Raw genomic sequence first — 24,674 nt, 5'->3', positions numbered from 1 at the left:
GGGGCCACACCCTGATTAGTCTCAGAGGCTGAGACTACCCAACATGAGTTTTCAATTGAGCAAAAAAGTTACGCCATGCTTAGTACTGTGAGTTTGCATCATTAGTGCATGCATTGCTGTTGCAGAAGCAGAGGGAGGTTTTTCTTCAGGGGCATCACCACTGCGTTATTCAAGGTTAATAAACTAGTGGGAGTTATGGGTTAGTGGAAGCTCCCCAGGACACAGGTTTTTAAATTGTCTACCATGTTTCCCCGAAAATAACACAGGGTCTTATATTAATTTTTGCTCCAAAAATGCATTAGGGCTTGTTTTCAGGGGATTTTTTTTTTCATGTACAACAATCGACATTTATTTGAGTACAGTCCTGTCATCTTCTTCTGGTTGCTGCACAATGGTGGAGGGTGGGATATCACTTAACTGGGGCTTATTTTGGGGATAGGGCTTATATTACGAGTATCCTGAAAAAACATACTATGGCTTATTTTCAGGTTAGGGCTTATTTTCAGGGAAACAGGGTAATTACTGCAGTATATGTGCCCCGTTGCCTTAGCTCAGTGGTCCCCAAACCTTCTGACGCTGCGGACCAGTTTAGCATGCATGTAGGGAGCGGTGCGTCTGTGCATGTGTGTATGCATACATGAGTACATCTGTGCATGTGTGGGGGGTGTACATGCGGGGGTGTCTGTGCATCCATCCATGCCTGGGGGTGTGTGTGCATCTGTGCATGCATGGGGAGGTGTGCATGAGTGAGGGACATGCATGTGTCTGTGCGTGGGGAGGCAGGAGATCTGCCTCTGTGGCCTGTTCATGCCAAGACCACAGACCGGGACCAGTCCATGGATTGTGGACCCCTACCTTAGCTGGCTGCCTTAACCTGCTAAGAGTTAGGCCAGCCCTGATTTCTCACTTCCTAGCAAAATTTGCTCAGTGTGCAATAGGAGCTTGCCTCCTCTTTCCACTACTTTACTAGCAGAGACATATATACTGTATTTTTCCATGCATAAGATGCCCCCCCTTTTCTAACCCCAAATTTCTTTCTTTGCAAGAAAGTGGAGGGGGAAGGCAGGGGTCTAAGTACTTTCATTCCTGCTTTCCCTCTCACTTTCCTCACAAGAAAGTGGAGGCGGAAAGCAAGAATCATCAAAGCTCTTTGATGATTCCTGCCTTCCTCCTCTACTTTCTTTTCCTCTCCACTTTCTTGCATTTTTTTGCGAGGAAAGTGAAGGGTGAAAGTACTTTCCTTGCAAGAAAGTGGAGGGGGAAAGCAGGAATCAAAGCGCTTTGATTCCTCCCACTCCTTATCTCCGTTTATAAGATGGACCTCAATTTTTAATCTAAATATTTTAGATAAACGTATCATCTTATACATGGAAAAATAGGGTACTGTTGTCATCAAATGTCATGGAGTTGTTTAGGGCTATGCCAACCTTCTATGCTGTTCATGCCATTCTGGTTGTGGACCTGAAGCTGGCTGCAGCCTCTTCTGGCTGCCAAAAAGTGAGCTCTAGGCATCTAACATTTCCATTCCCAACTAACAGCAGCTCAAAGCTAGGCTCCTACTTTATGAGTACTAATGGCATCTCCAAGATCAACTCATTGGCAGCTTCTTACTCTTGTTGGAGTAAGAGAATGAGAGAGAGAGAGAGAGAGAGAGAGAGAGAGAGAGAGAGAGAGAGAGAGATGCCAGGGCATAAGAAAGAAGAGGGCTCACAGAGAAGAGAGAGGATACTAGCGTGAGAGCAGGACTAACAGAGGTTTAATCTGGGCAAAGCTAAAGTCTTTTGCCCAGTATAAAATATGTGGACTATTCTCATTACCTACCAGTGAAACTCTTTTGAACAAAGAAGAAAAGGACAAGAGAGGAGACGGTAATCTCTGTGGTGACTCAACATGAAGCAAACACATTCAGATTATCCCAGACAGAAATCTGGAGTTTCTGTACACGGAAGTTCTAATCCCCACAAGCATAAAGCATATAAAAATACAGACAGATAGTTGTTCTGGCTTTACCAAGTTTCTGTTACTAACATAGAGCTGTACATACAATATGGTATATTACTGACCAGGGTCAGCCCCAAACATTTGCTTTTCTGAAGGAAGGGATAAAATGGCACTGAATCCACCAACATGACACATCGCTGATTCCTATACAAAATCTGACCACTCTGGCAGTTTAACATCATTTCTTCACTGGTGACACAACAATGTGTTTTCCTGCACCGGAGCATATCACATGGCATGTGCAGCTGTATCTAATTCGAGGCCCCATTAGACCTCCCTCCCTTTGCCAAATGCCAGGGCTTTTTAAGCCGACAACGGATGCTGTACTTAAAATGAGTGTTCCTGATATTTATCAGCTTGTTATGTTTATATATCAGTCCTCTTTCAAAAAGCTCCGATCAGTTTAGGCTATCTCCCAAAAAAGCACCAATCATGCCAAGACCTGTTTTACTTAGTACACCATCATGTGTATTTTACCCATTCGCTAGGCCCAAAAACATCATCAGTTCGTGTCCATTTCACAACACCAGCTAACTACTACTAAGTACTTAGTAACATATGAGGCATCATTGTCCATGCTTTCCTTTGCAAGTGTAAGAAAGAAATATTGTATCTTCATTGCACTATACCTCTGCATATCTTTCTATCATTTTTTTGGCTCTTCACAAATCCTGGCTTGCATTTACAGTGGTAATCTCCTTTGATGTTGATGCAATGTCCATTAGGTCCACAGATGGAGGCATTTTGCTGGCATTCATCAATGTCTGTAATGAGAAAGCTGCATCTCCATGAAACTAGCTAATTGGTCCTAATTTGCTTGGAGCATCTCACATCATGGTGCAGAAGAAATGGTTGGGGACTGCAGAAAGACAAGCTGTTCTGATCCCAGGGCTGAAAAAGTCTGCCTTGGCTAGGCCATGCAAAGCAGCATGCTGTGAAGTGGGCTCGAGGCTGTCTCTGTGTGTGTGTGTGTGTGTGTGTGTGTGTGTGTGTGTGTGTGCGTGCGTGCGTGCGTGCGTGTGCAAAGCAGCATGCTGTGAAGTGGGCTCAAGGCTGTGTGTGTGCGTGTGTGTGTGTGCGTGTGTGTGCACGTGTGCGCACGCGTGTGTGCACGTGTGTGCACGTGTGTGCGCGTGTGTGTGTGCGTGTGTGTGTGTGTGTGTGTGTGTGTGTGTGTGTGTGTGTGTGTAAAGTTTTTTCCCAGCAAAGAAATGGTGCATGGCTGCTCCTGGAAATATCCAGGAGCCACAGCTCACCTTTTAAACACGTTACACAGTTTCCCTCTGACATTTAATACAGAAAAAAACCTTTTCCTCTCCAAACTGGTTACTGGTTACTTTTTTGGGCATTTGGGGCATTTTGTGTGTGCGTCCCCCTGCTCAACAAAAAGGATCCTGAGGATGTAAAATTAGCCCCAGACTATCAGCCATCCTGGAGCACTGATTCTCAAATGGTGCATTGCAAGAGCATTCTAGCTGGGGTGTCTGGCTGCTAGCAAGGGCCAGAGGGCTTTTTATCCTAGTGAAAGGCCAACATTGATAAAGATTTGACTGCTAATTCCAAACTGGGTGATCCAATGACAGTCTAGAGCAGGGTGTTGACTACCCACATTCCTATTATTGGGTCTGTTCCTACTGGCACTAAACACTGGACATCGGACTATAGCTTGAAGAACCAAGAGAAATTTCTAAGATGTAGTAAGGATGCAAACCAGTCCCTTGTTGCATCCCGGGAAGCTATAGGCAAAGAAGCAATTAATTGTAAGCCAGAGCTTCTTTTCTTGCCATGGGGTACATAACTAGAAATTAGGTTTCCAGGGGAGACAGGAGCCACTCATTATCCAAGCGTGAGGGGCATCTCACCCCTCAATGTTGAGGTGAAGTATCCCCAAACCACTCAGACCACAGGCTACCTCTGCAAGAGGGAGTTGCTGTCAAATGACGCCATAACCCCTTTCATCCATCTATGCAACCATTTCTGCTTTGGGTGCCATTCCTCACACAACACGGAACGCAGGGTTCTCTTTACTTCAGAGAATCTTGTAGCACCTTGAAGATGAACAACTTTTACGTAGCACAAGCTTGTTTACATGATACAAAAACATTTTACAGGTTTAGCCCCTGGGATTCAATTAAGATGAATGAATTCTGAAGCTTTCCCCACATGTGAATTTCAGTACTACTCAGATGAAAATAGCTCAGAACACAGCATTTGGACATTTAAGCATTTCCTGCTAAAATGTGCAAATCAGTCTCCCTCAACTTATTTTCAGGATTGCCTTGTTTCATTCCAGTCCTTATTTGGAATCTTGAAACTTTTCAAACTATAAAACAGTGGAATGAAGAATTCACACACACACACACACACACACACACACACACACACACACACACACACACACACACACACACACACACACACACACCCCGCACGCGGACACACACATATGCACACGCACCCAGCAACTCTCTGCTTGTGCTTCTCCCTGCCAAATTATTTTATAAAGTTGTTTTTTTGCCTAGGATAGTTCTAAGACCGACAAGTTACCTACCCGTAATTGTAGTTCTTTGAGTGGACCTCTGTGATTCACACTATGGGTAATACGCGCATATGCAGAGCCTTGTCGGAATATTCTAGAGCTTCTGCAGTAGCAAAGGAAAATACATTAGCATAGAACCCTCCCTCTGGTATATCTACCTTGGCACCAAGGCTCTCCCTTCAGTTAGGTCAACCGGCGCATAAAGAAAAGTGTGACAGTGGGAAGGCCAGGTTGGGACGTATGAATCACAGAGGTCTATTCGAAGAACTACAATTACAGGTAGGTAACCCATTGTTCTTCTTCGTGGCCTCTGTGAATCACACTATGGGTGACTAACAAGCTACCCTACCTGGAGGAGGGTGTCACGCCAAGGTAGATGATAACACAGCATATCCAGTAGCAGCATGAGATTACTGATGAACATCCAATGTGCAGTGATTGATAAACGTGGACAGCTGTGACCATGTGGCATCTGAAGGATTGAGTGTGGAGTATGTAAAAGCCAAAGCCTGTCTTACATCCAGAGCATGGAGGATCCTATGTTGATAAGTAGTAGGAGATGGAAAATAGAAGGAAGAACCAAAGGTTGGGATAGGTGGAACTGGGTGACAACCTTGGGTAGAAAAGTTGAACCTTATCTGGGTAAAACTGGAGATAAGGGTAGTCGTTAAGGCCGCAAGTTCACTAGGACGTCGAGCTGACGTGATGGCCACAAGGAATATCATTTTGAAGGTAAGTAACCTGAAGTCAGTTGACGCCAGCAGCTCAAATGGGGCCCTTGTAAGTTGTCGAAGGACCAATGTCAGTGACCACTGAGGTGGCGGAAGGGGGACATTTGTGGTACAGGTATGATAGTCCCTTGATGAAAGGTTTCAGAGTAGGCTGTCTGAAAAAGTTAGTTGCCTGAAAGGTTGGTGGTTGATAAGCCACAATTGCAGAAAAGTAGACCTTGAGGAATGAGAGAGAAATACCCTTAGCTTTTAACTGCAATAAAAAAAAATAAGACAGTGGTAAGAGAGGAGTTGGTTGAGGAAAAAGATGACGCTGCAGTAAAAGCTTGAAATTTTTTCCATTTATACACATAGGCCTTCCTGGTTGAAGCCTTCTTTGCATGATGAATGATATACATCAGGCTGAATCCTCCACGCTGCAAGATGAAGAGCAGGGAGATCTGGGTGGAGAATTTGATTTTTGTTCTGAATGAGCACGTGAGGTAGACGGGGCAGGTGATAAATGTCGGATGACAGCTGGTGGAGAATTGGGAACCATGGCTGTCGCAGCCATCATGGAGCTATCAGGATAGCATTGGGCCTGTCCTGCTGAAGCCGACTACAACTCTGTGGAGGAGCGGGAACAGAGGAAACAGGTAAATGAGTGACTTGGGCCAACGGCCGATGAATGCATCTCTGTGGGAGTTCTTGCCTACTCCTGTGTTGGAGCAGTAACACTTGTATTTTCAGTTTACCTGGGAGGCAAAAAAGTCGATGGTGGGTGTGCCCCATTGTTTGCACAGGGAGAGAAAAAAAGATTGATCTAGCTCCCATTCGTGGGCTTGAGATTTTTTTCGACTGAGGAAATCTGCCAGATTGTTGTCTTGACTGGCTACATGTATTGCCGTGAGACAAATGTGATGAGAGAGGCACCATTCCCACAGGTCGACAGCGAGGTGTAAAAGACGTGGGGAGTGAGTGTTCCCTTGTTTGAGAATATAATATATCACGGAGACATTGTCTGTGGCTATTTGAGCCATTTTGCTGACAAGATGATTTTTGAAAGCTTTGCAAGCTTTTACTACTGCTAAGAGTTCTAGCTCGTTGTTATGGATCAGTTTCTCTCTTTGTGACCACCGGGCATAGATTTGCAGAGATCTGCAATGGGCGCCCCAGCCGGTAGGGCTGTCATCTGTAGTAACATGGATTTGTGTGCGATGGTGAGGTTGATGAGGTGGAAGTGCCTCCTCATCTGAAACAGAACTGACACAGATGAGGTTCCCAGACTCTGGTGGTTGTGGAGTCGAGGAAATGGTTGTGGAAGGCTTCGATTTTGAAGACTTAGCCTTCTTCAGAGGTGACGGTTCTGGTGCCGAGGAAGCATCCATGCAGTATTAGAGGCTGTTTTCGATGTTGAGGGTTTTGACGTTGAATGTTTGGCTTTGTGCACTCACGTGACCATTGATATCGAGGGCAGAGTAGGTTGTCCATGATCAGAACAAGGTGGAGTAGCTGACGGATGCTGTTTTGTCACTTCGGAAACAGCTTCATCCATGGCTTTAGGGATTGCTCTCAGAGCCAAAGCTTGAGTCTAGAGAGGCGACTGCGGAGAACTCAGTGTTTAAAGTTTTTGCAGTGAGGGGAAGAGGAAGTTTGATGGCCTCACAGAGGCAAAAAAGGCATTTAGTGTGGCCGCCAGAGAGCGGGATCTCATTATCGCAGGCTACACAGCTTTTAAATGGGCCTGAAAAGGCCATTAACGAAGAAACGGTTTAGAAAAGAAAACAGAAAGGTGGGAGGGGGGGACGCTTCATCCTTAAGGCCGGATCATATCCTTTGAAAATAATAAGGATAATAATAAATAAATAAATTTCAATAACTTTCCTTCTTTCATTTTCAGATTTCTCACAGAAGCAACGATCAAGGCTCGTTGAAAGAAACTGAAGGGAGAGCCTTGGCGCCAAGGTACATATACCGGGGGGAGGGGCCTATGCTAATGTATTTTCCTTTGCTACCGCAGAAGCTCTAGAATATTCTGATGAGGCTCTGCACATGTGCGGATTACCCATAGTGTGATTCACAGAAGCCACGAAGAAGAACAAGAATAACCCTTGGGAGAAAATAACAGTATCCATAATGTAAACTGCAAGAACATATAATCTGCATGCAGAAGGTAAACCCATCTTCATTCAAAAGGGCCTCAGGTAGCCATGCTTGGGATGACAGCATCTAGAACAGTCACATCTGCAGACTAGGGACAACTAGTCTGGATCGATAAAAAAATCTGACCCAATGCAAAGTGTTTCATACATTCAAATCAGCAAAATAAAGGTGATCTCATGAAGAAGGTTTAGTCACTTCCTGTAGAATAACTGATACACAAATGGGAAAGCTTCCTTATGTTGATTCTGGGCTGGAAAGATAGGTTTGACAAGTAATTGCCAGGGTCCCTGACATTTCATAGCAGTGTAGTACATCCCAGGGTGTACAACGCATGACCTGCGCCTCTCCTGTGGTCCCCAGCTGTTTTGTGCATGCAAGCAGTGCCATGCAGAAAAAAAAGCATGCAGTGTCTCAAGAAAAAGGAGATCCCAGAAAGCCCTTACCTGTGCAGTCATTGTCACTTTTATTATTGAAGCCACTTGGCCATTTTTTCGACTCAAATCCTGTTAGGCATTCACAGGAGTAGTTTCCCGGAGGTTCCACAAATCTGGCATGTGATCCACAACCGTCCAGCGGCTTTCCTTGGTCATCTGCCCAATGTAAAAATACATTTTGCACATCAGAGGCTGAACTGCAGGACTGAACCTTGGAAGCTAAAGTTCTGGTGAGATTCTCAGTTGTCTAACCCCAGGGAAGAAGGAAAGGAAAGGAAAGGACAGGAAAGGAAAGGAAGGAAGGAAGGAAGGAAGGAAGGAAGGAAGGAAGGAAGGAAGGAAGGAAGGAAGGAAGGAAGGAAGGAAGGAAGGAAGATCTTTCCAAGCTTTGCCCTGAATTATCAAACATAAAGGATTACCAATGACTTTAGCCATCCTCAGTGCACCTTTACTCAAGGCTTGGATATTAATGATCTTACAAGGGCAAAAGGGACCACCAAACTGACTTGGAAGAAACCAGTAGAGAGAAAACAATTTTAAACATCAGGAAGGTTTCAACTAGCAGGCCTAGTCCTACCATTAGACAGACTGAGGCAACTGCCTCTTGCAGCAGATTTTGCTTGTCAAAAAGGGCTGAAATTTGTACAGTTTATTCAATGTGTTATTACCAATTGATAATTGTCATGAAACTTAAAAGATGTTTCTCAGATTTTCTGTTTCAGGAGTCGAAATACGTAACACTACTGCACCATCGTGCAGGGGAAAGGGGGGGGGATTTGTACTCCGCCTTAGCTGGCAAAATCTCTGGAGCTCTTTTTTCATCCAATATCAATGGCATGGAGAAAGAGGACTTTCCACTACATGCTTCATATTCCAACGTGGCATCCTATTCACAAGAGAAATATTTAAGACCAGACAATTTAGAATGGCCAAGTGGTTGTTGTCATTGTTTTGATTTATTTCTTCTGCCCACTTGGTAGAGACAACAAGGGTCCAAAGAAGTGGATTCTGATCCACAAAAGCTCACACTGTAAAAAAAAAACAACTATTACAGTAGTCTTTTAAAGTGTCACAATATTTTGCCCTTTCTCCCCTTTTAATTTTGACAACATGTTAAGACACACGAACATGGCTATTTCTTTGGAAAAGGTTAGAGTGCTGTATATTTTACATTTATTTCAGTTTGGAGGGAAAAATTAAAGTTGGCATACTATAACTAGGAACATGAGTTTGACTCACGAATGCCGCATCTACCTAGGCCCTCATACAGTTCGAGGTGCCATTACTCTATCAGTTACTTGTCTGTCAACAGAGGAAAACATCATTCATGAGATGCTTTTGCCAGAAAAAATGTGTACCTAGGGTTTTCCTGTTTTGTCAGTTTGTTACATCCCAATACCTCTTATGTAGGTATGTCATAGTTGTAAGGAATCAGGCCTGCAAGAGTTGGGGTATCCTCTCTAGACAGTGATGTCTCTGGCATCAGGGTTACCTGTGCACAAGCAGAATTATCACACAATTTTTCTGGCCTTCCTAAAGGGGCTTTAGAACAGTTTGTTTCCACACAAAATTCAAGTTCTTTTTAAAACAACTTTTCTTCACTGAAGAAGGGTGTCACCTGTCCACAATATGGCACTACAAAGATATCCACAAGCCTGCTAGCTCATACAAGAAATGTGCCCTGGATGATGTTTTTTCCTGTAGCTTCCATCACTACCTCCTGGTCAGAACACAGGGCCCTGGAAGCTTTGTACACAAGATTTCAGTACTCAGCACCGCATCTCTTCCTTTTGGAACGCTCACAGCCACCTGCCATCCTCACAAACAAGTAAAACTATAGAACACAGGTTTAAAGTGGGACTTTTAATGCTGTTCTGAAGGCTTGTTGGTCCAGAGAAAACTTACCTTCTGAGTCCTCCACCCTAGCTTCAGATTCAATATAAACAACAAACAGCCCTGGAAGATAAGAAACAAAGAAAGCCACAATGTTAGATTTAATTCAAGTATCTATCCATCCTTCCTTCTTTCCCACCCTCCCTCTCTCCCAATCTTTCTCTTGAGACTTTGAGACAACATACATGATCTCTCCTCCTTTGTCACTGCAACAAGCTTGTGAATGAGTTTAGGGCGAAAGAAAGTGGCCATCCAAAGGTACTTAGCCGAGTAGGCTTCTGAGTGTCAGGCTGAGAGTACACAGTCAAATGTATCACAGTATTTTCTCCACTTATTGAATGGATTAATTCAAAATAATTTTTTTACTGATCATATTATGCAAATTGATTCGAATTGGCTCGGCTCTTTTTGTTCCCATGCAGCTTTTTCTCTCTGCTGCTGGGGTTGGGGATCTATTTTTTTCAAGCCGGAATGATCCGTACATACTTTTTCCTGTATGATCAGTTGATCTGTTCTCATTTAGTACCAGTGGGCTGTACATACATGGGGTGGGGCTCAACACACTGTCTAAATCTGGATTTTTTTATCGAGGGAAGTGAAAACAAAACGGAAGATCTAGGAGACGGGGAGCCTAGCACAAGAAAAGGAGATGCATGGACAGCAAAAGAGGGCAAGAACGAGAGTGTGTTTTATCAGGTGACATCTTTCACATTTCAGAACCTCTCACGACTACGTCAGGATGCAATCCATGCAATCCCGCTTGCCAAGCTCTGCAGCTAATTCTGAAGAAAACAAAGATCATTTCCTGTTCCGATTTTTTCTTTATTTGCAGTGCTCTTTGGGTAGGCATAGTTTTCTCAAAGGAGAGTAGTTCTACCACAAATCGAGCATCAAGAGATGACTTCCACAGCTGTTGACACTATAGTAGCTCCCATCTTGGCTGCTGATACAAACCAGTTGAGCCAGGAATTCTCAGAACAAAAAGCTGAAGTCACAAGCAACAAACCTCTGTATTCAGTATTCCATTGTAATTGTATTTCCATTGTATTTTGTTCCTCTATAATGGCATGAAATGTATAAATGAATGTATAAATAAATACCACTGCTCACAGAACCTGACAACACAATTGAGACTGCTATGTTTACCTTTCAGCATTTCCACAGTCATAGAATATTTCACAGGATTCTAGATTTGGAAGTGGCTGCCCAGTGTATCTAGTTCAAATTCTTGTTCTATGCAGTAAAAGCAGATCTATCTCCAACAGATGACTCCCTAGCCTTTGTTCAAAAACGTTCAGAAAGCTGACCCTTTGCTCTCAGAGTACTGAAAAGAAGATTCTTACTATTAAATAGTTTCTCCTGAAATTCAGTGAGAAAACCTTTCCTATACTTTTTGCCCATGAGATCTACTCCTGCCCCAACAGATTCAGTGTTTAGAATAATTTGCCCCCAGGTGTCAACATGTTTAAGGCCACAGGTCAGGATCTTTATGTGCACCCCATTGGCTTGGGTATCCCCAGTGACTTTAGGTTGTGGCGTTTAAAAAAAAACCTCCCCCCCCCCACAACACCTCTTGGGCATATGGAACTAGTGCACACTTCTTTGTTCTCAATATCCAAACCAACAGAAAATAACTCTGTATAATTTTATATACAAAACACACAAGGCTTCAGATACCTATTGTTACAGCAGACAGACTGGTTTCCATGGTAGATATTAAAAGCATGGAATTTTGACAATGTTGGTGAGTGCAAAACATATTTCTTTACATTAATAACAACTAGGTAAAATGCTAACAGATGGCTGTAATTTTATTTATTTTGGATAGATATATGTTGCATTTCTCAATTTGCCATTTAAACATCTTAACATTTGCAAACACTATGATAAAAAGATGTTTTTCTTACTTTGTACGTGTCATATTTGTATTCATTAATTCAGTTAATGAGACATCTGTATGCACAATGCATTCTTAATTTCCACATATTAAGCAATATGTTTCCCTTGTGAGAACCAAGTCCATTTTGAGGTCCAATTGTACAAGCAGCTACTGATAACCACTACGTGCATTAAGTGATCCTTAACAATCATTACTACTCTTCAGGAATTAATGACTGCACCAACAGAAGAGAATTAACAGTTCCAATAACGAAGCAGGTAGAAAATTCTTGACGGGGAGCCACTGAATAGCAGCAGGGAAGTGACATTGGCAGAAGATTTTCAACAGACAACTCAAGCTAACGTTATTTTGTTAGTACAGTACTGTGCAGAAGGTGGCAATGGTAAATCACTTCTGAAAAAGCAGAAAATATGGAAAAATCAAACACTGTAGGAAAATTTGGCCTAAGTTAGAAATGAAGAAGAGAGTGACTCACTGAATTTTGTAAAGCCAACAACACGCTTGTTCTTAAATGTACTTTCTTCCTCATTATTATTTCACAGATTTTGAAACCCCTTCTTGAAATAATCCCTTATAATAATTACATGCCATCAGTTTTGACTTAAAATAACCCAGGATTTTCTAGGTTTAAAATGGTCAGAAATGGTTTATCACTCCCATCTTCTAGTGTGCTATGCCTACCTTGACTTACAGTATGCCCAAGGCCACAAAGGTATAATCATATCCAATAGGGAGCACAGAAAAGTTATTAGCAATGACAAAAACTCCATGAAAACAATCCTGAAATATTCTCACAATATACTACAACTTTCCTAGATGCAGTGATTCATTAGAACACACAACAGTTGTGTAGAAATGACAATATTTTTCAACACGATGATAAATTCATAACACAAACTGTTGATGTTTGCTGGAGCTTAAGGGAGATAGGTTCCAGTGCCTCGTTAAAACACAGACCGTTTAGGTTGAAAGAAGTCAAGTCAGAGTATTATGAATGAAATGTATGTTACACAGTACTTTGAATTTACCATAGTGCTGAACAATATTGTGATTTCCAGTCCAATGTTGTGTATCCTAATGAATCACTGTATCTGGGAAAAGTTGTAGTATATTGTGAGGATATTTCAGCATTGATTTCACAGAGTTTTTGTCAAGGCCACACAGGTAGGAAAGCTTATAACCTTATCAGCTATACATATTCCAGGTAATCTCAGCTAGACCCTCTCTTAGAGGGCATAAAAGGGATTCCAACATCTTCACCATCAGACTGAATGTATATCAATAAAAAGCTTAAGTATAAATATTAGAGACATTTGATGAACTGAGCAAGAGCATGCAGAACATAACGGCAAAATCCTGCAGCAAAATTTATTTGGAAGTCTACTTGAAACAGATAGGCAGAACTTCATATATTTGACCCTTGCAACCTGAACAGGACACTGGGAAGCTCAGTGTCTTTTCGTCTTCTGCAACCCATTGTTGTTGTTCTTATCGGCTGTCAAGTCACTTCTGATTCAAGGTAACCCGACAAATAAGCAATCTCCAAAAGGCCCTGTCCTCAACAGCCCTGCTCAGCTCTTGTGAAGTCGATTCATCTAATATTCAGCTTCCCTCTTTTCCTGCTGCCTTCAGCTTTTCCCTGGGTTTTTCTTTTCTTTTAGCTACAATAATTGTCTTTTAACATTCTTCCCTAATAATATCTCTGGTTTCAATCCACAGTTCTTCTGGGTCATGGCCAATTGAGTTTAGCAATGTGAAACTGTTTTTATGTGGACTTTAAATTCATCAGAAAAGTTGGATATTTTAGCAGCAGGATTCTTTTAGTGCTCTTCTTCAGCTTTACTTTAATGTTTGATACTAATAGTTCATGATCACTACCACAATCTGTTCCAAACAGGCTAAACTTCTCCATCTCCTGCTTTCAATTATGTAGTCTATTAATTTTCTATATTGACCACCTGGTGATGTCCATATACAATAATCTGTTCAGTTGCTTGAAGCATGTCTTTGCAATAAACAGATTGTTAGCTTCACATAAGTCTTATGAGTCATTTTCCTGTTTACTTTTTGACCCCTACACCAAATTTTCTAACCACATGTGATTCTATTTTGTTTCCCACTTTTGCATTCCAGCCCCCCATGATTAGAACGATGTCTTATTTTGGTATGTGATTAGTTTCTTCCTGAATGCTTGCATAAAAGCTTTCAATTTCATCTTTTTCATTTTCTGTAGATGGATCATAGACTGGGATCATAGTTCTTAGAGCCAACTGATTTCTTCCAGAGCTGTCATTTCTCATCACAAGGTTTTCAAGGTAAAGCAGAGGTTTCTGCACACTACTAACACAAGTTAGCTATAGTGTCACTGCTGTTTTCTGTGAAATATCGTCCTCCAGCCTCACCTTTAGCTACTGCTGCCACCAAGCAGCTGCCCTCCAGAGGTTTCTTTGCCCTGTCACCACTGCAACTACCCATTCTCTTCTGCTAATGCAGCTGAAGTGGATGGCTCAGCTGTGAATGTTCTGCCTTGAGTGACTCTGCTAGGAGTCCCGGCTCATAACAGAGTCTAGCCTTCTGACGGCATTGCTCTCGGCTCCTCTGACACACTCAATCCCCCCTCACTGTTTTAAAGTGTGCATCCAAGAAGGGATGCAACCAAACAGACATCAACAGCCTCCTTTCTCTAAGCTCCTTCCTGTACATACTTGAAGCGGAAAATGCATGATTAGAAAGGACAGTGATTCAAAAAAATCAGCCACATCTACAGCAAACTCATGTCTCACTACCATCTACTGTGACAGTGTTTCTCTTCCCCCCCCCCCCCGGTTACTCTCTCTTACCAATTAAAGCAAGTGGAACAAAAACAAAAAACACCCCAACCCACTGTATATTTCAAAGAAATGGATTGCTTGTGATTGGGATTTGCTTTTCTGCACCGCAAACTTTAATTTTTAGTACGGAAATTGATTCTAAATTGTTATCTCCAAGGACAGTCAATAACTGATTTATTAGCCCACATCTAAATAAAGTTGAGTGTCCAGAAAAAAAATCTGGACAGACAGTCTGATTTGCTCTTCAGTTTACTCCGGTGTTTGCAACTGGGCTAACTTTAGTACTTAGCACTGTTATGATTTTATCTCCCAAGTAGATTTACTTGCCATTTCCCTCAAACAAATCTATTATATTATAAAGCAATATTTATAAATCACTTTTGCTTTATTACTTCAAATCACTTCAAAACTAAGCACAAACCAGTGAAAAGGGATGCAAATTTAAGTCCCAGTGATCTGACACGAATAATAAGACAAATCTATCATATCATATAGCAATACTTATAAATATATTGCTTATGTGTTTCACTTCAGCTGGATCATGCCCACATAATGACTCAAATAACCTTATCAGTCACACTGCCTGCAAATCCATTCATTTTATCATCATGTTTCTTTAATGCATTTCAAAAACCAACTATCTTTCAATCAGATCAGTGGCTTTATCTTGCTCCTCTAGGTTTTAGTTACTGTAAATTTTACTGTAATCTCTTATCCTTCTTGTCTAGCTTTACTTACTTATCTCTTCTAGCTTTCTGATTACATTTCAAAATGTATTTTTCAGGGTATATCTTGTATCTAAACAGAAATCTTCAGTTCATCCGCCTTGGTCATCATCACAACACTGAACATGCAATGAAAAATAATCATTTTTCTCCCTATTATTTGTCAGAGACATTTAGGAGGTGGGAGAATTCGTATCTATGCAAACCTTCACTCTTGGAATTCCATGGTTATTTTCATGTAACAGAATTTACATTGAAAAAAGCTAAGTCTATACAGAAGCCCTTTCCTATATCAAGGCTCCTTCTTCTGTTTTGCCATACAGATCGGTCTCTGTGGCTCATGTACAGGATGCCAGTTAATGCTGCTGGTTCTGCTGACTCTTTCAGAATGTGGTCCAGTCTCTGGGGCAGCCGACTTGATACAGCAGGAGTCAGAAGAGGAGGGTGCTTGGTGCTATGAATCAGATCTGAAGCCAGCAAATGGAATGGGTGTCACAAGATTCACATTCCTTGACTTCCCAACTGGGGTATCCATGGTGGTCTTCAAGATCATCCTATTAAGAAAACCTCTCGGGTCTAGATGTGATAGACCACTGGTTCTTAACCTTGAGTTACTCAGGAGTTTTGGACTGCAACTCCCAGAAGCCTTCACCACCAGCTGTGCTGACTGGGGTTTCTGGGAGTTGCAGTTCAAAAGCATCCGAGTAACAAAGGTTAAGAACCACTGTGATAGACAACTACATACAAAGATGTACAGGTCTCTTCCACACCACACCATTGAGAACTGTTCATTATGTAGAGACACAGGGGAGTGCTTTCTCTGCTGTAACACCCCAACGGGGGAATGCCCTCCTCTTGCAGGCTCAGCTAGTGCCAACACTAGCATTATTCCAATGGCAAGTCAAAACATGATTATTTATTAAAGTGTTCGAGCATCAAGGATCTTGGTCTGTGCAAGTTTTAATGCAATGTGTTTAATGTTTTTATTTTCTGGTTTTTAACCTGTTAAATTCTAAATGGTTTTAAAGATTTTATGTTTTGAATTGTTTTATATGGCTTTGTAACCCAGCCTGAGATCCTGTGATATAGGGCGCACTACACATGCATAAAATAAAACACAATATTAAAAGACCTGCTGCATTTTCCTGCATAAATTACTCTTCCATGTTTCTGCTTCTCACAAAAAACTTGGGAATGTTAAACTCTTCCATCCTACTCCACTTATGCAAATGTCCAGCACGACTTCATTTCTAAACTAAACAAAGCAACAGAATTCTTCCTTTTGCAAATATTCATTTAAGAAAATGGATGCTACCTGAATCATACTGAGCTCTGCGCTCATGTATGGAGTATGAGACAAAATCTAGCCTTTCTGCCTCAGATGGGGCTTATGTACCACAGAAAAAAGAGATAACACAGTTCCTTTACCCGTCCCTCTGAAATAAACAAAAATATTTGTTAAAGCTCTAAACTGCACACTGATTCACTGCAAGCACTTAGAACTCTTCCAAAGAAAGAGTAGGTATGATTAGGGTCAATGAAGTTCATAACAGGACTTGCATCCAACCAAATGCCTTATACAGTACCCAAACTAGGCTACACCATCTTAGATATCACAGCCTCCTCACTGTCCATGCCAACATTTAATCCCAATCCCGTGTCTCATACAAGAAAGCCCAGTAGTCTATAATCAGATGAGGACTATGTTTCGCTCAATTCATATTTCTCCTTTCTCAAGGTCCTTAGTATATATGCATTTCAACAACTAGAGTGGCACAACACAATTTGCCTTTGAACATTGGTTCTTTGCCCATTGGATGAAGCTCTTAGTGATGGGGAAACTATCTCCTCTGCTTTCTTTATGTGAAAGTCAAAAGCCAATCCCAGAAATGGTCTCCAAGTAACCCAAATACTCCCTAATAAGATACTGTACAACACAGAATGTGTGTGTTCCAAAAACCCTCAAAGCTTAATAAAACTGAAAATAAATTTGAAAACAAACCTTGAATCTTCCTAATAGATTGCAAAAGCTAAGGTTTTGGTCAATGGTGAGACAGCCATCTGAGAATCTCCATCCCCACCTGAGTACTTGTTTGTTCGTTTGCGTTTGTTTCTTTGTTTGCTGAAAACATATGGCCTTTTTATCAAGGAGGTTCTTAAGCACTTTACAATACATTACCATCATTCAAAACAGATTAAAAACATTCCTTAATAATAGCTACAGTTATTTAAAAGTCAGTTTTAAAAACTGTAGGAAGAAGCACAGCTAAACATGGGGTTTACCTCTCTGTGGCTTTCAATTTGCACAAAATGTCCCTTTGTTAACTTACTATATTTCCCTTTTGGATGCTGCACAAATACCTAGCAATCACAAAATGTCAGGCTGACTGATCACACAGACACGAGTAAACCATCCAGGGCTACTATTCTTACTAGTTCGTGTAACAAGGAAATAGTTACAATATTTTTAAAAAACTGTGTTTAACAGAGATATACAAAAATGCAGTCGTGAAATGTATGAAATCTCTCAGAGATGGTCAATAGTATCTTGCATTGAGGATAAAAATATCTGCATTGTTTAACATTGCAAATGAGCAGAGTAAAGATTTATACCTATAGGTGGCGAAGATGGAAATAACATAAGCCATCTATTTTAGTAAGGAACTCTGTCTCGCTGCAGAATATAAAGGATTACCCAGACTGAGTATTCATTGTTGAAAAGTACCTGGTTCACCACTATTGGTACTTTTCCTGCCATCCATGTAACATAGGCCTGTCTTGGTAAAAACAAATTTGATCCCTTACCAAGTTCTCTTAAATTTTGTTTTGTTTTGTTTGTCCCTGCTGCTGCTCTCATGGGGGTCTTTTGTTCTGAGGATGTTCTTGAGGGTGGAGTTTAGTGCTAAATTCAATGAGTTGAATTGAGCAAAATCCTGTGCCACTGGGTTTTGATAAATTCAACTCATTGACCAAAATTCTATTGGTTCTATATTGACTTCAATTCAATTCATTGACCAAAAACTTTACAGTGATGTAGCACAAACAATTAGGTTGTTTGTGCTACATCACTGTAACCCAGTGACACATATTCTTCTGGACAGGAAACTTATTCTGTCATCTCTTCTATGGAACTTGCATAAAACCCCAGAGATTATAGAAAGGAGAAGGGTCTGCCGTTAAGTTCTGCAAAGATCAGCCACCTTAGGAAATATGACAAAATATGGAAAATAAACCTCACCACATCCTCACAACTGGGAATGTGCAACATTTTAGGCTGTCAGTGGAACAAAGTCAGTTGGGAAATGCACACAACCTACCATCAAGGCCTGCTTTGGTATTTCCTCCAGAAGAGGGTAAACGGAAGACTTGTATTACAATGTATGAGAAGGAGTTGTTATTCAAGCACCGAATACACAAGGAGACTATCCTGAAGTAGATTTTCATAGGTCAACCACAAGCCATGCTCTCTTGTCCCTGTCCAGAAACAATGAGTTTGAGGCTTGAGCCCATAGGACGTTAAAAGGACATGGCACTCCCAATGCCCAAACAGTTGGGGAGTCTTCCAAGTTCTACTGCATAGTGTGGGTTTCATTTGCTAACTCTGAAGGATTTCCTCCCCCTAACAACTTCCCCTAGCCCACAGCACACTAGTAGCTGGTGTAGTGAATATCCACGCCAGTAGCAAATCTTCTCCCAAGGACAGTTGTCTCTATTCCCTTGAAGGGGTGGGCTTCTTGTCTGAAAAACCTCCAGCATGTTTCAGCTGCCTTGGAACATCTCCACTTGGAGATGGTATGTTGACAGGCTGTAACTCCCAAACCCTACATGGTGGCTGGGCGATTCTAGTTATAGTCCTTTTCTGAGTTCTGGTTCTGACTGTAAGCTCTATAAAAGAATAAGAATGTTTGCTTTCTCTTTACATCATGAATTGACTTGGAGATTTGTGGTGGCATGACAAGTCTGAATAAAGTAGGGTCAGAAGCATATCTAGGAAAGCAATACCCTTGAAGATATGCAGTAAGTAACCAGGTGGTCTCGAGTCCTATCACAGAGATGGACAGACTTCAAGCTCGAAAGATCTGCTTCACTGTTATTTTTAATACATCTCTGCACCCCATGAAATAGGGGCTCTGGCAGACTCTAAAATCAGGGAACTGGGTGTCTCCAAGCACATCATGAGGACAGGAATTTATGACTGATAGCAAATTCAAGCTCACTAGTCCTTGCACAAAATAACTGTTCCTGATTTCTTCCCAAATGTTCTTTGAAACTGTTGTAAATCACTCAGATATCTACCTTCTGCCCACCTCATTCTACAGGACAGGGCCCTACTGAGCTGGAAATCTGTTTTCCTAGGACAATATAGCCATTTTATCTACTTGGTGATGTTCTATAAATGACACCCACACTGTGCAGCAGAATTTGGAAGACTCCCAGTCTCTTTGGGCAGTGGGAGAGACAAAAGTCTTCCAAAAGACTGTCCACATTGTTTGATTTATTGCATACAAGCAAGGATGAAAATAGCGAACATAGTAAGAAAATCTGTCTCAATGAGGAGTATAATGGCAAAAGATTGTTCTGGAGGACATACCAATGCAGGCCTTGATGACAGGCTATGGACATTTCCTAGCTGAGTTTTGTCTCAGGAGGCAAGAATCTTATGCTACAGAGAAGTCTGGTTGGGAGCCACCTAACCAACAGAGCCATGAAAGCCTCAATCGGAATCATCCTAACTAGAACTTTTCATAAGGAAAAGTGGCAGACACTCAACAGCTGGTTAACACCTACTGCAGGAACAAACTGAGCTGTGAAGTGGATGATGATCATCCTCTCACACCTGAAAGGGAATCTATGGATCATCGACTCCAGCCCGTCAAGAAGGCACAGCAGGGACTCGAACTCCTGCGCTTCCAGGAAGAAGGTCCAGAAGAATGCTGATTAACATGGGAAAGAAATAGCTTTTTTTGCTATAATCTTTACATGTAGAGATGTCAAAAGATTTGACTGACTGGAATGATTACTCTACATTTGGACTGTGGGGCTATGCGGTTCCAGTACCTACTTGGAGGAGAAGAGTTGTCTAAACTATCACAAAACATTTCTTAACAACTATATAGGTTACTGTTGTGTACCCAAAGTCTCTGCAAACAATGCTCATGGTTATTAAGAGAGCCACAAAAGTTCATTTCCTTAGCGCGGGAAGATCTCTTCCCCAAAGTTCTGAGAACTATATGACGTAAATGACAGATGTTGTTACATACTGTGGCAGATACAGGGAGCTGGGCAGGACACTTTTGCTAAGGCATGTTTCGCTATGCAAATGACTGCGACGAATGCTTGTTACATGGGTAGCAACTAAAAAGTCCATACTCGGTGACACAGAACTGTTGCTACACATCTCTCCAAGATAGATATCAAGTTTATTGTCAGCATCGCATTTCTAAGTCGTACAGTTGCCACTGCTGGGAAACCACACTTTCCTGCTCGTGCCAGCACTAGCTCACTCAGTAGCCTGAGACATTCACGTCGTAGAGCAAAAGTAAAGCAGAGGCAGAGAGGAGAATTGAAGAGGAGGCATTTCAGAGGAAGGATTAAATCTAGGGCTTTCCAGAACTGACACAGTTCATTGGACACAAAATAGTGTTGAGATGTGACCCAAGGACTCCAGCACTGGTGCATTCTGATATGCTAGACTTGCCAAAAGCATTGTTGAGCTGCCCCAGCCGGCCAAATGTCCCAATCTACCATGAAAAAAAAATTCTACCTTTGCATAACAACACCTGGAGGCACATCCACTTCCAGGCTACAATCTGCAAATCCATTGAGTCCAAGGGCTTCATTTCAAGTTTAAGCTTGCACCAAAACAACCTACATGGATTCAGTTCCCAAGCTGTATTTCCCTCTTCTCTACATTACTTATATGAATTTCCACTTGTTAAATTAGCTGTCACTCCTTTCTAGACAGAATACGTTGCACATTAAGGTTTGGGAAGGTTAGGGGCATCTAAAACAAATTCTTAGCACTACTAGTAGATTATAGATCCCTTGATTTTTGGAGCAAGGCATAAAAACCAACACACTTTTTAAATGGGCAGGATCACTAAGGAAGCTAATAAAGTGTACAAAAATGGGGGTAAGGGTGGAGAAATCTTTGCCGTTTCTCAGCTCCCAATTATTGCACCGCCAAAGCAGCTTTTAACAAAGAGACTATCTCATCATCGTCGTTTAGTCGTGTCCAACTCTTCATGACCCCAGGGACCAGAGCACACCAGGCCCTCCTATCTTCCACTGCCTCCCAGAGTTGGGTCAAAGTCATGTTGGTTGCTTCGCAGACACTGTCCAGCCATCTCATCCTCTGTCATCCCCTTCTCCTCTTGCCTTCACACTTTCCCAACATCAAGATCTTTTCCAAGGAGTCTTCTCTTCTCATGAGATAGCCAAAGTATTGGGGCCTCATCTTCAGGATCTGTCCTTCCAGTGAGCACTCAGGGTTGATTTACTTTAGAATTGATAGGTTTGTTCTCCTTGCAGTCCATGAGACTCTCAAGAGCCTCCTCCAGCACCACAATTCAAAAGCATCAATTCTTCGGCGGTCAGCTTTCTTTATGGTCCAGCTCTCACTTCCATACATCACTACAGGAAAAACCATAGCTTTGACTATTCAGACTTATGTTGGCAAGGTGATGTCTCTGCTTTTTAAGATGCTGTCAAGGTTTGTCATTGCTTTCCTCCCAAGAAGCAGGCGTCTTTTAATTTCGTGGCTGCTGTCACCATCTGCAGTGATCATGGAGCCCAAGAAAGTAATATCTATCACTGCCTCCATATCTTCCCCTTCTGTTTCCCAGGAAATGATGGGACCAGTGGCCATGATCTTAGTTTTTTGGATGTTGAGTTTCAGACCGTTTTTTGCGCTCTCCTCTTTCACCTTCATTACGAGGTTCTTTAATTCCTCCTCACTTTCTGCCATCAGAGTGATATCATCTGCATATCGGAGGTTGTTGATATTTCTTCCAATAATCTTAATTCCGGCTTGAGATTCCTCAGTCCACCCTTTCACATGATATATTCTGCATATAAGTTAAATAAGCTGGGGGACAATATACAGCCTTGTCGTACTCCTTTCCCAATTTTGAAGCAATCAGTTGTTCCATATCCATATCCATACTATCTAGAAATCGTTATATTATTTCTATGTCATATGTAGTTTAGACTCAAAACTTGCATAGTACAGGTGACCTCTGCTTAATACAAACCTTCCATGGTACAGACTGGCCTGTCTAAATAGCTTGAACCTTTTCCTCCTGATAATCAACCCTTGCACCTAAATCACTCTGTTTCACCATTTTGCTGCTCTCTATTTCAATGCCTGATATGCTATAAATGTCTCCTACGACAAATAGAAACAACGAAAGCAGAACAGTAACAGTTTCAATAAGTGTGCACCTCTTTTTCCAGTATTTTATGTTATATGTAACTTAACTTGTATTTACTGCCAGAAGATGTACTCTGCTGGATCTATTTAGCTGACAGGACAAAAAAGTTGGTTATCGGGTTTATTAGTCTTTGGAGCATACAGGAAACATATGGTTTCTAAGCACACATATAGGACAGGACATCCTCAGTTAAAGTAGCACTCAACAATATACATGACAAAAGCCGCTACAGCTGTCACATAAAGCCAGAGATGTAAACACTGTGCATGGCTTGACTTCCTGAAACATGCTCAGCAGCAATGTATTGATTTTGTTTGTTACACCACAATGCAACCATGGTTAAAGAGGTACTAATTTAGCAGTGGGATATTTGGGGAGAGGATATAAAAACCTGGAGTGCTGCTAGAAATAAAATAAGTTTTAACAACTTGTGCAAAAATGATCAAGGATGGCTAGCAGTAAGTTCCTCTTAAAATGACTCCATCCAGCTTCCCAGATTTGTAAAATTGACTAATTTACTAATGCAAATCTTTACCAATCAGGTTAGCTTACTGTTGCCAACTTCTTTTCTAACAGGGCTTTGGTGCAAAAGATTTGGAGTTAGCCCAAGTTCCACCACTCCATAAACTTCTGTATTATATTTCCTTTTCTGTTTGGAGGTCTCAGTAATGCATGTGTTTGATTTAGTAAAATGTCCAATGCAAGTAAGAGCAACCTTCATATATTGTTGGACTGTGACCCCCACAATTCAGTGTCATGTGCAACTCTGCCCCTCTCCTTATCCTGAAAATGATACATCAGAGCAGTGGTGTAGTGCCAAATTTTTTAATGCAGGTGCTTATTGTGACAGTCACCATAAGGTAAAGGTAAAGGTTCCCCTTGACATTTTTAGTCCAGTCATGTCCCACTATAGGGGGCAGTGCTCATCCCGTTTTTCAAGCTATAGAGCCAGCGCCTGTCCAAAGACAGTTTCCGTTGTCACGGCACCAGCATGACTAGGGAATGCTGTTTTTTACCTTCCCACCGAGATGGTACCTATTTATCTACTCGCATTTACATGCTTTCGAACTGCTAGGCTGGCAAGGAGCTGGGACAAAGCAACAGGAGCTCATTCCATCGCGTGGATTCGATCTTACGACTGCTGGTCTTCTGAACCTGCAGCACAGGCTTCTGCAGTTTAGCCCACAGCGCCACCACGTCCCTTCGACAGTCACCATAGCCACTCATAAGAGAAGTTAAAACATACAGGCTGCTAGATAGGTATGTATCTACCACAGAGGAACAAGTCTTTTGTAAACTGTATGGCTCTTGATTGCTCATTTAAGGCCAGGTTGCCCTGAACTACTCTGCATTTCAGCAAGAATAGTTTAGAACAATATAATGGCTGAATCCTGTTGCTTACTGTAGTAAGTCACATTGCAGTAGGCCCTTTGAATAGGTAAGAATTTGGTGAGTCAACTCCTTTGTAAGTTTTATTGATTTAAATGGGCCTATTGTTGTCATGACTTACTGTACCAAGTAACAGAATTTCAGGCATTGTTATACAATATTCTCCTTAACAATCGAGTTTGGCCCTGTACTTTCTTTGGCTCTATTTACATACTTCAAAAGCATTTTTGACATAAATAAATATGATAATGCTCGTGCTACTTAGTGATTCGTGAGATTTTTTTTGTGCTGCATGTAAAACAACACAATTCAACAGATATAAAGGGTTTTTCTTCATGCACTCCTTCTTATCCCCACTCTCCTCTACTTTTTAGATTAGGCATCCATCCTTCAGTCTTGAGAGACTATGGTAACATGCTCTGAATAGAGAACTTGGAACAGCATGGCCTTTGTGAGATCTATGAAGGCCACAAAGAGAGGCTGTCGTTCCCTGCATTTCTCTTGCAATGGTCTGAGGGAGAATATCATGTCAGTGGTGGATCTATTAGCTCGAAATCCACACTATGATTCTGGGTATACTCTGTCTGCAAGCACCTGGAGCCTTTTCAGCACAACACGGGCAAGCAGCTTCCCTACAACGCTGGGAAGAGAGATGC

At 41.7% G+C, this 24,674-nt stretch overlaps 1 protein-coding gene across 2 annotated transcripts in view; it reads right to left on the bottom strand.

Annotated features, from left to right (window-relative positions):
• Nucleotides 1–24,674, bottom strand: part of ADGRE5 (adhesion G protein-coupled receptor E5) — a 66,087-nt gene that overhangs the window by 28,229 nt on the left and 13,184 nt on the right. The window contains exons 2-4 of one of the 2 annotated variants that reach the window (XM_020800368.3): nt 9,753–9,803; nt 7,857–8,003; nt 2,631–2,765 (exon numbers count right to left, since the gene is read on the bottom strand). In XM_020800368.3, the coding sequence (XP_020656027.3) occupies nt 2,631–2,765; nt 7,857–8,003; nt 9,753–9,803 (333 nt within the window). The remainder of the gene's footprint in view (nt 1–2,630; nt 2,766–7,856; nt 8,004–9,752; nt 9,804–24,674) is intronic. The other variant, XM_072990331.2, reaches the window with a different exon arrangement.

This window comes from Pogona vitticeps, chromosome 2 (assembly GCF_051106095.1).
Source record: "Pogona vitticeps strain Pit_001003342236 chromosome 2, PviZW2.1, whole genome shotgun sequence".
NCBI lineage: Eukaryota > Metazoa > Chordata > Lepidosauria > Squamata > Agamidae > Pogona > Pogona vitticeps.
Note: the sequence above shows the minus strand (reverse complement) of the source record. Positions and strands in the feature narration are given on the sequence as shown.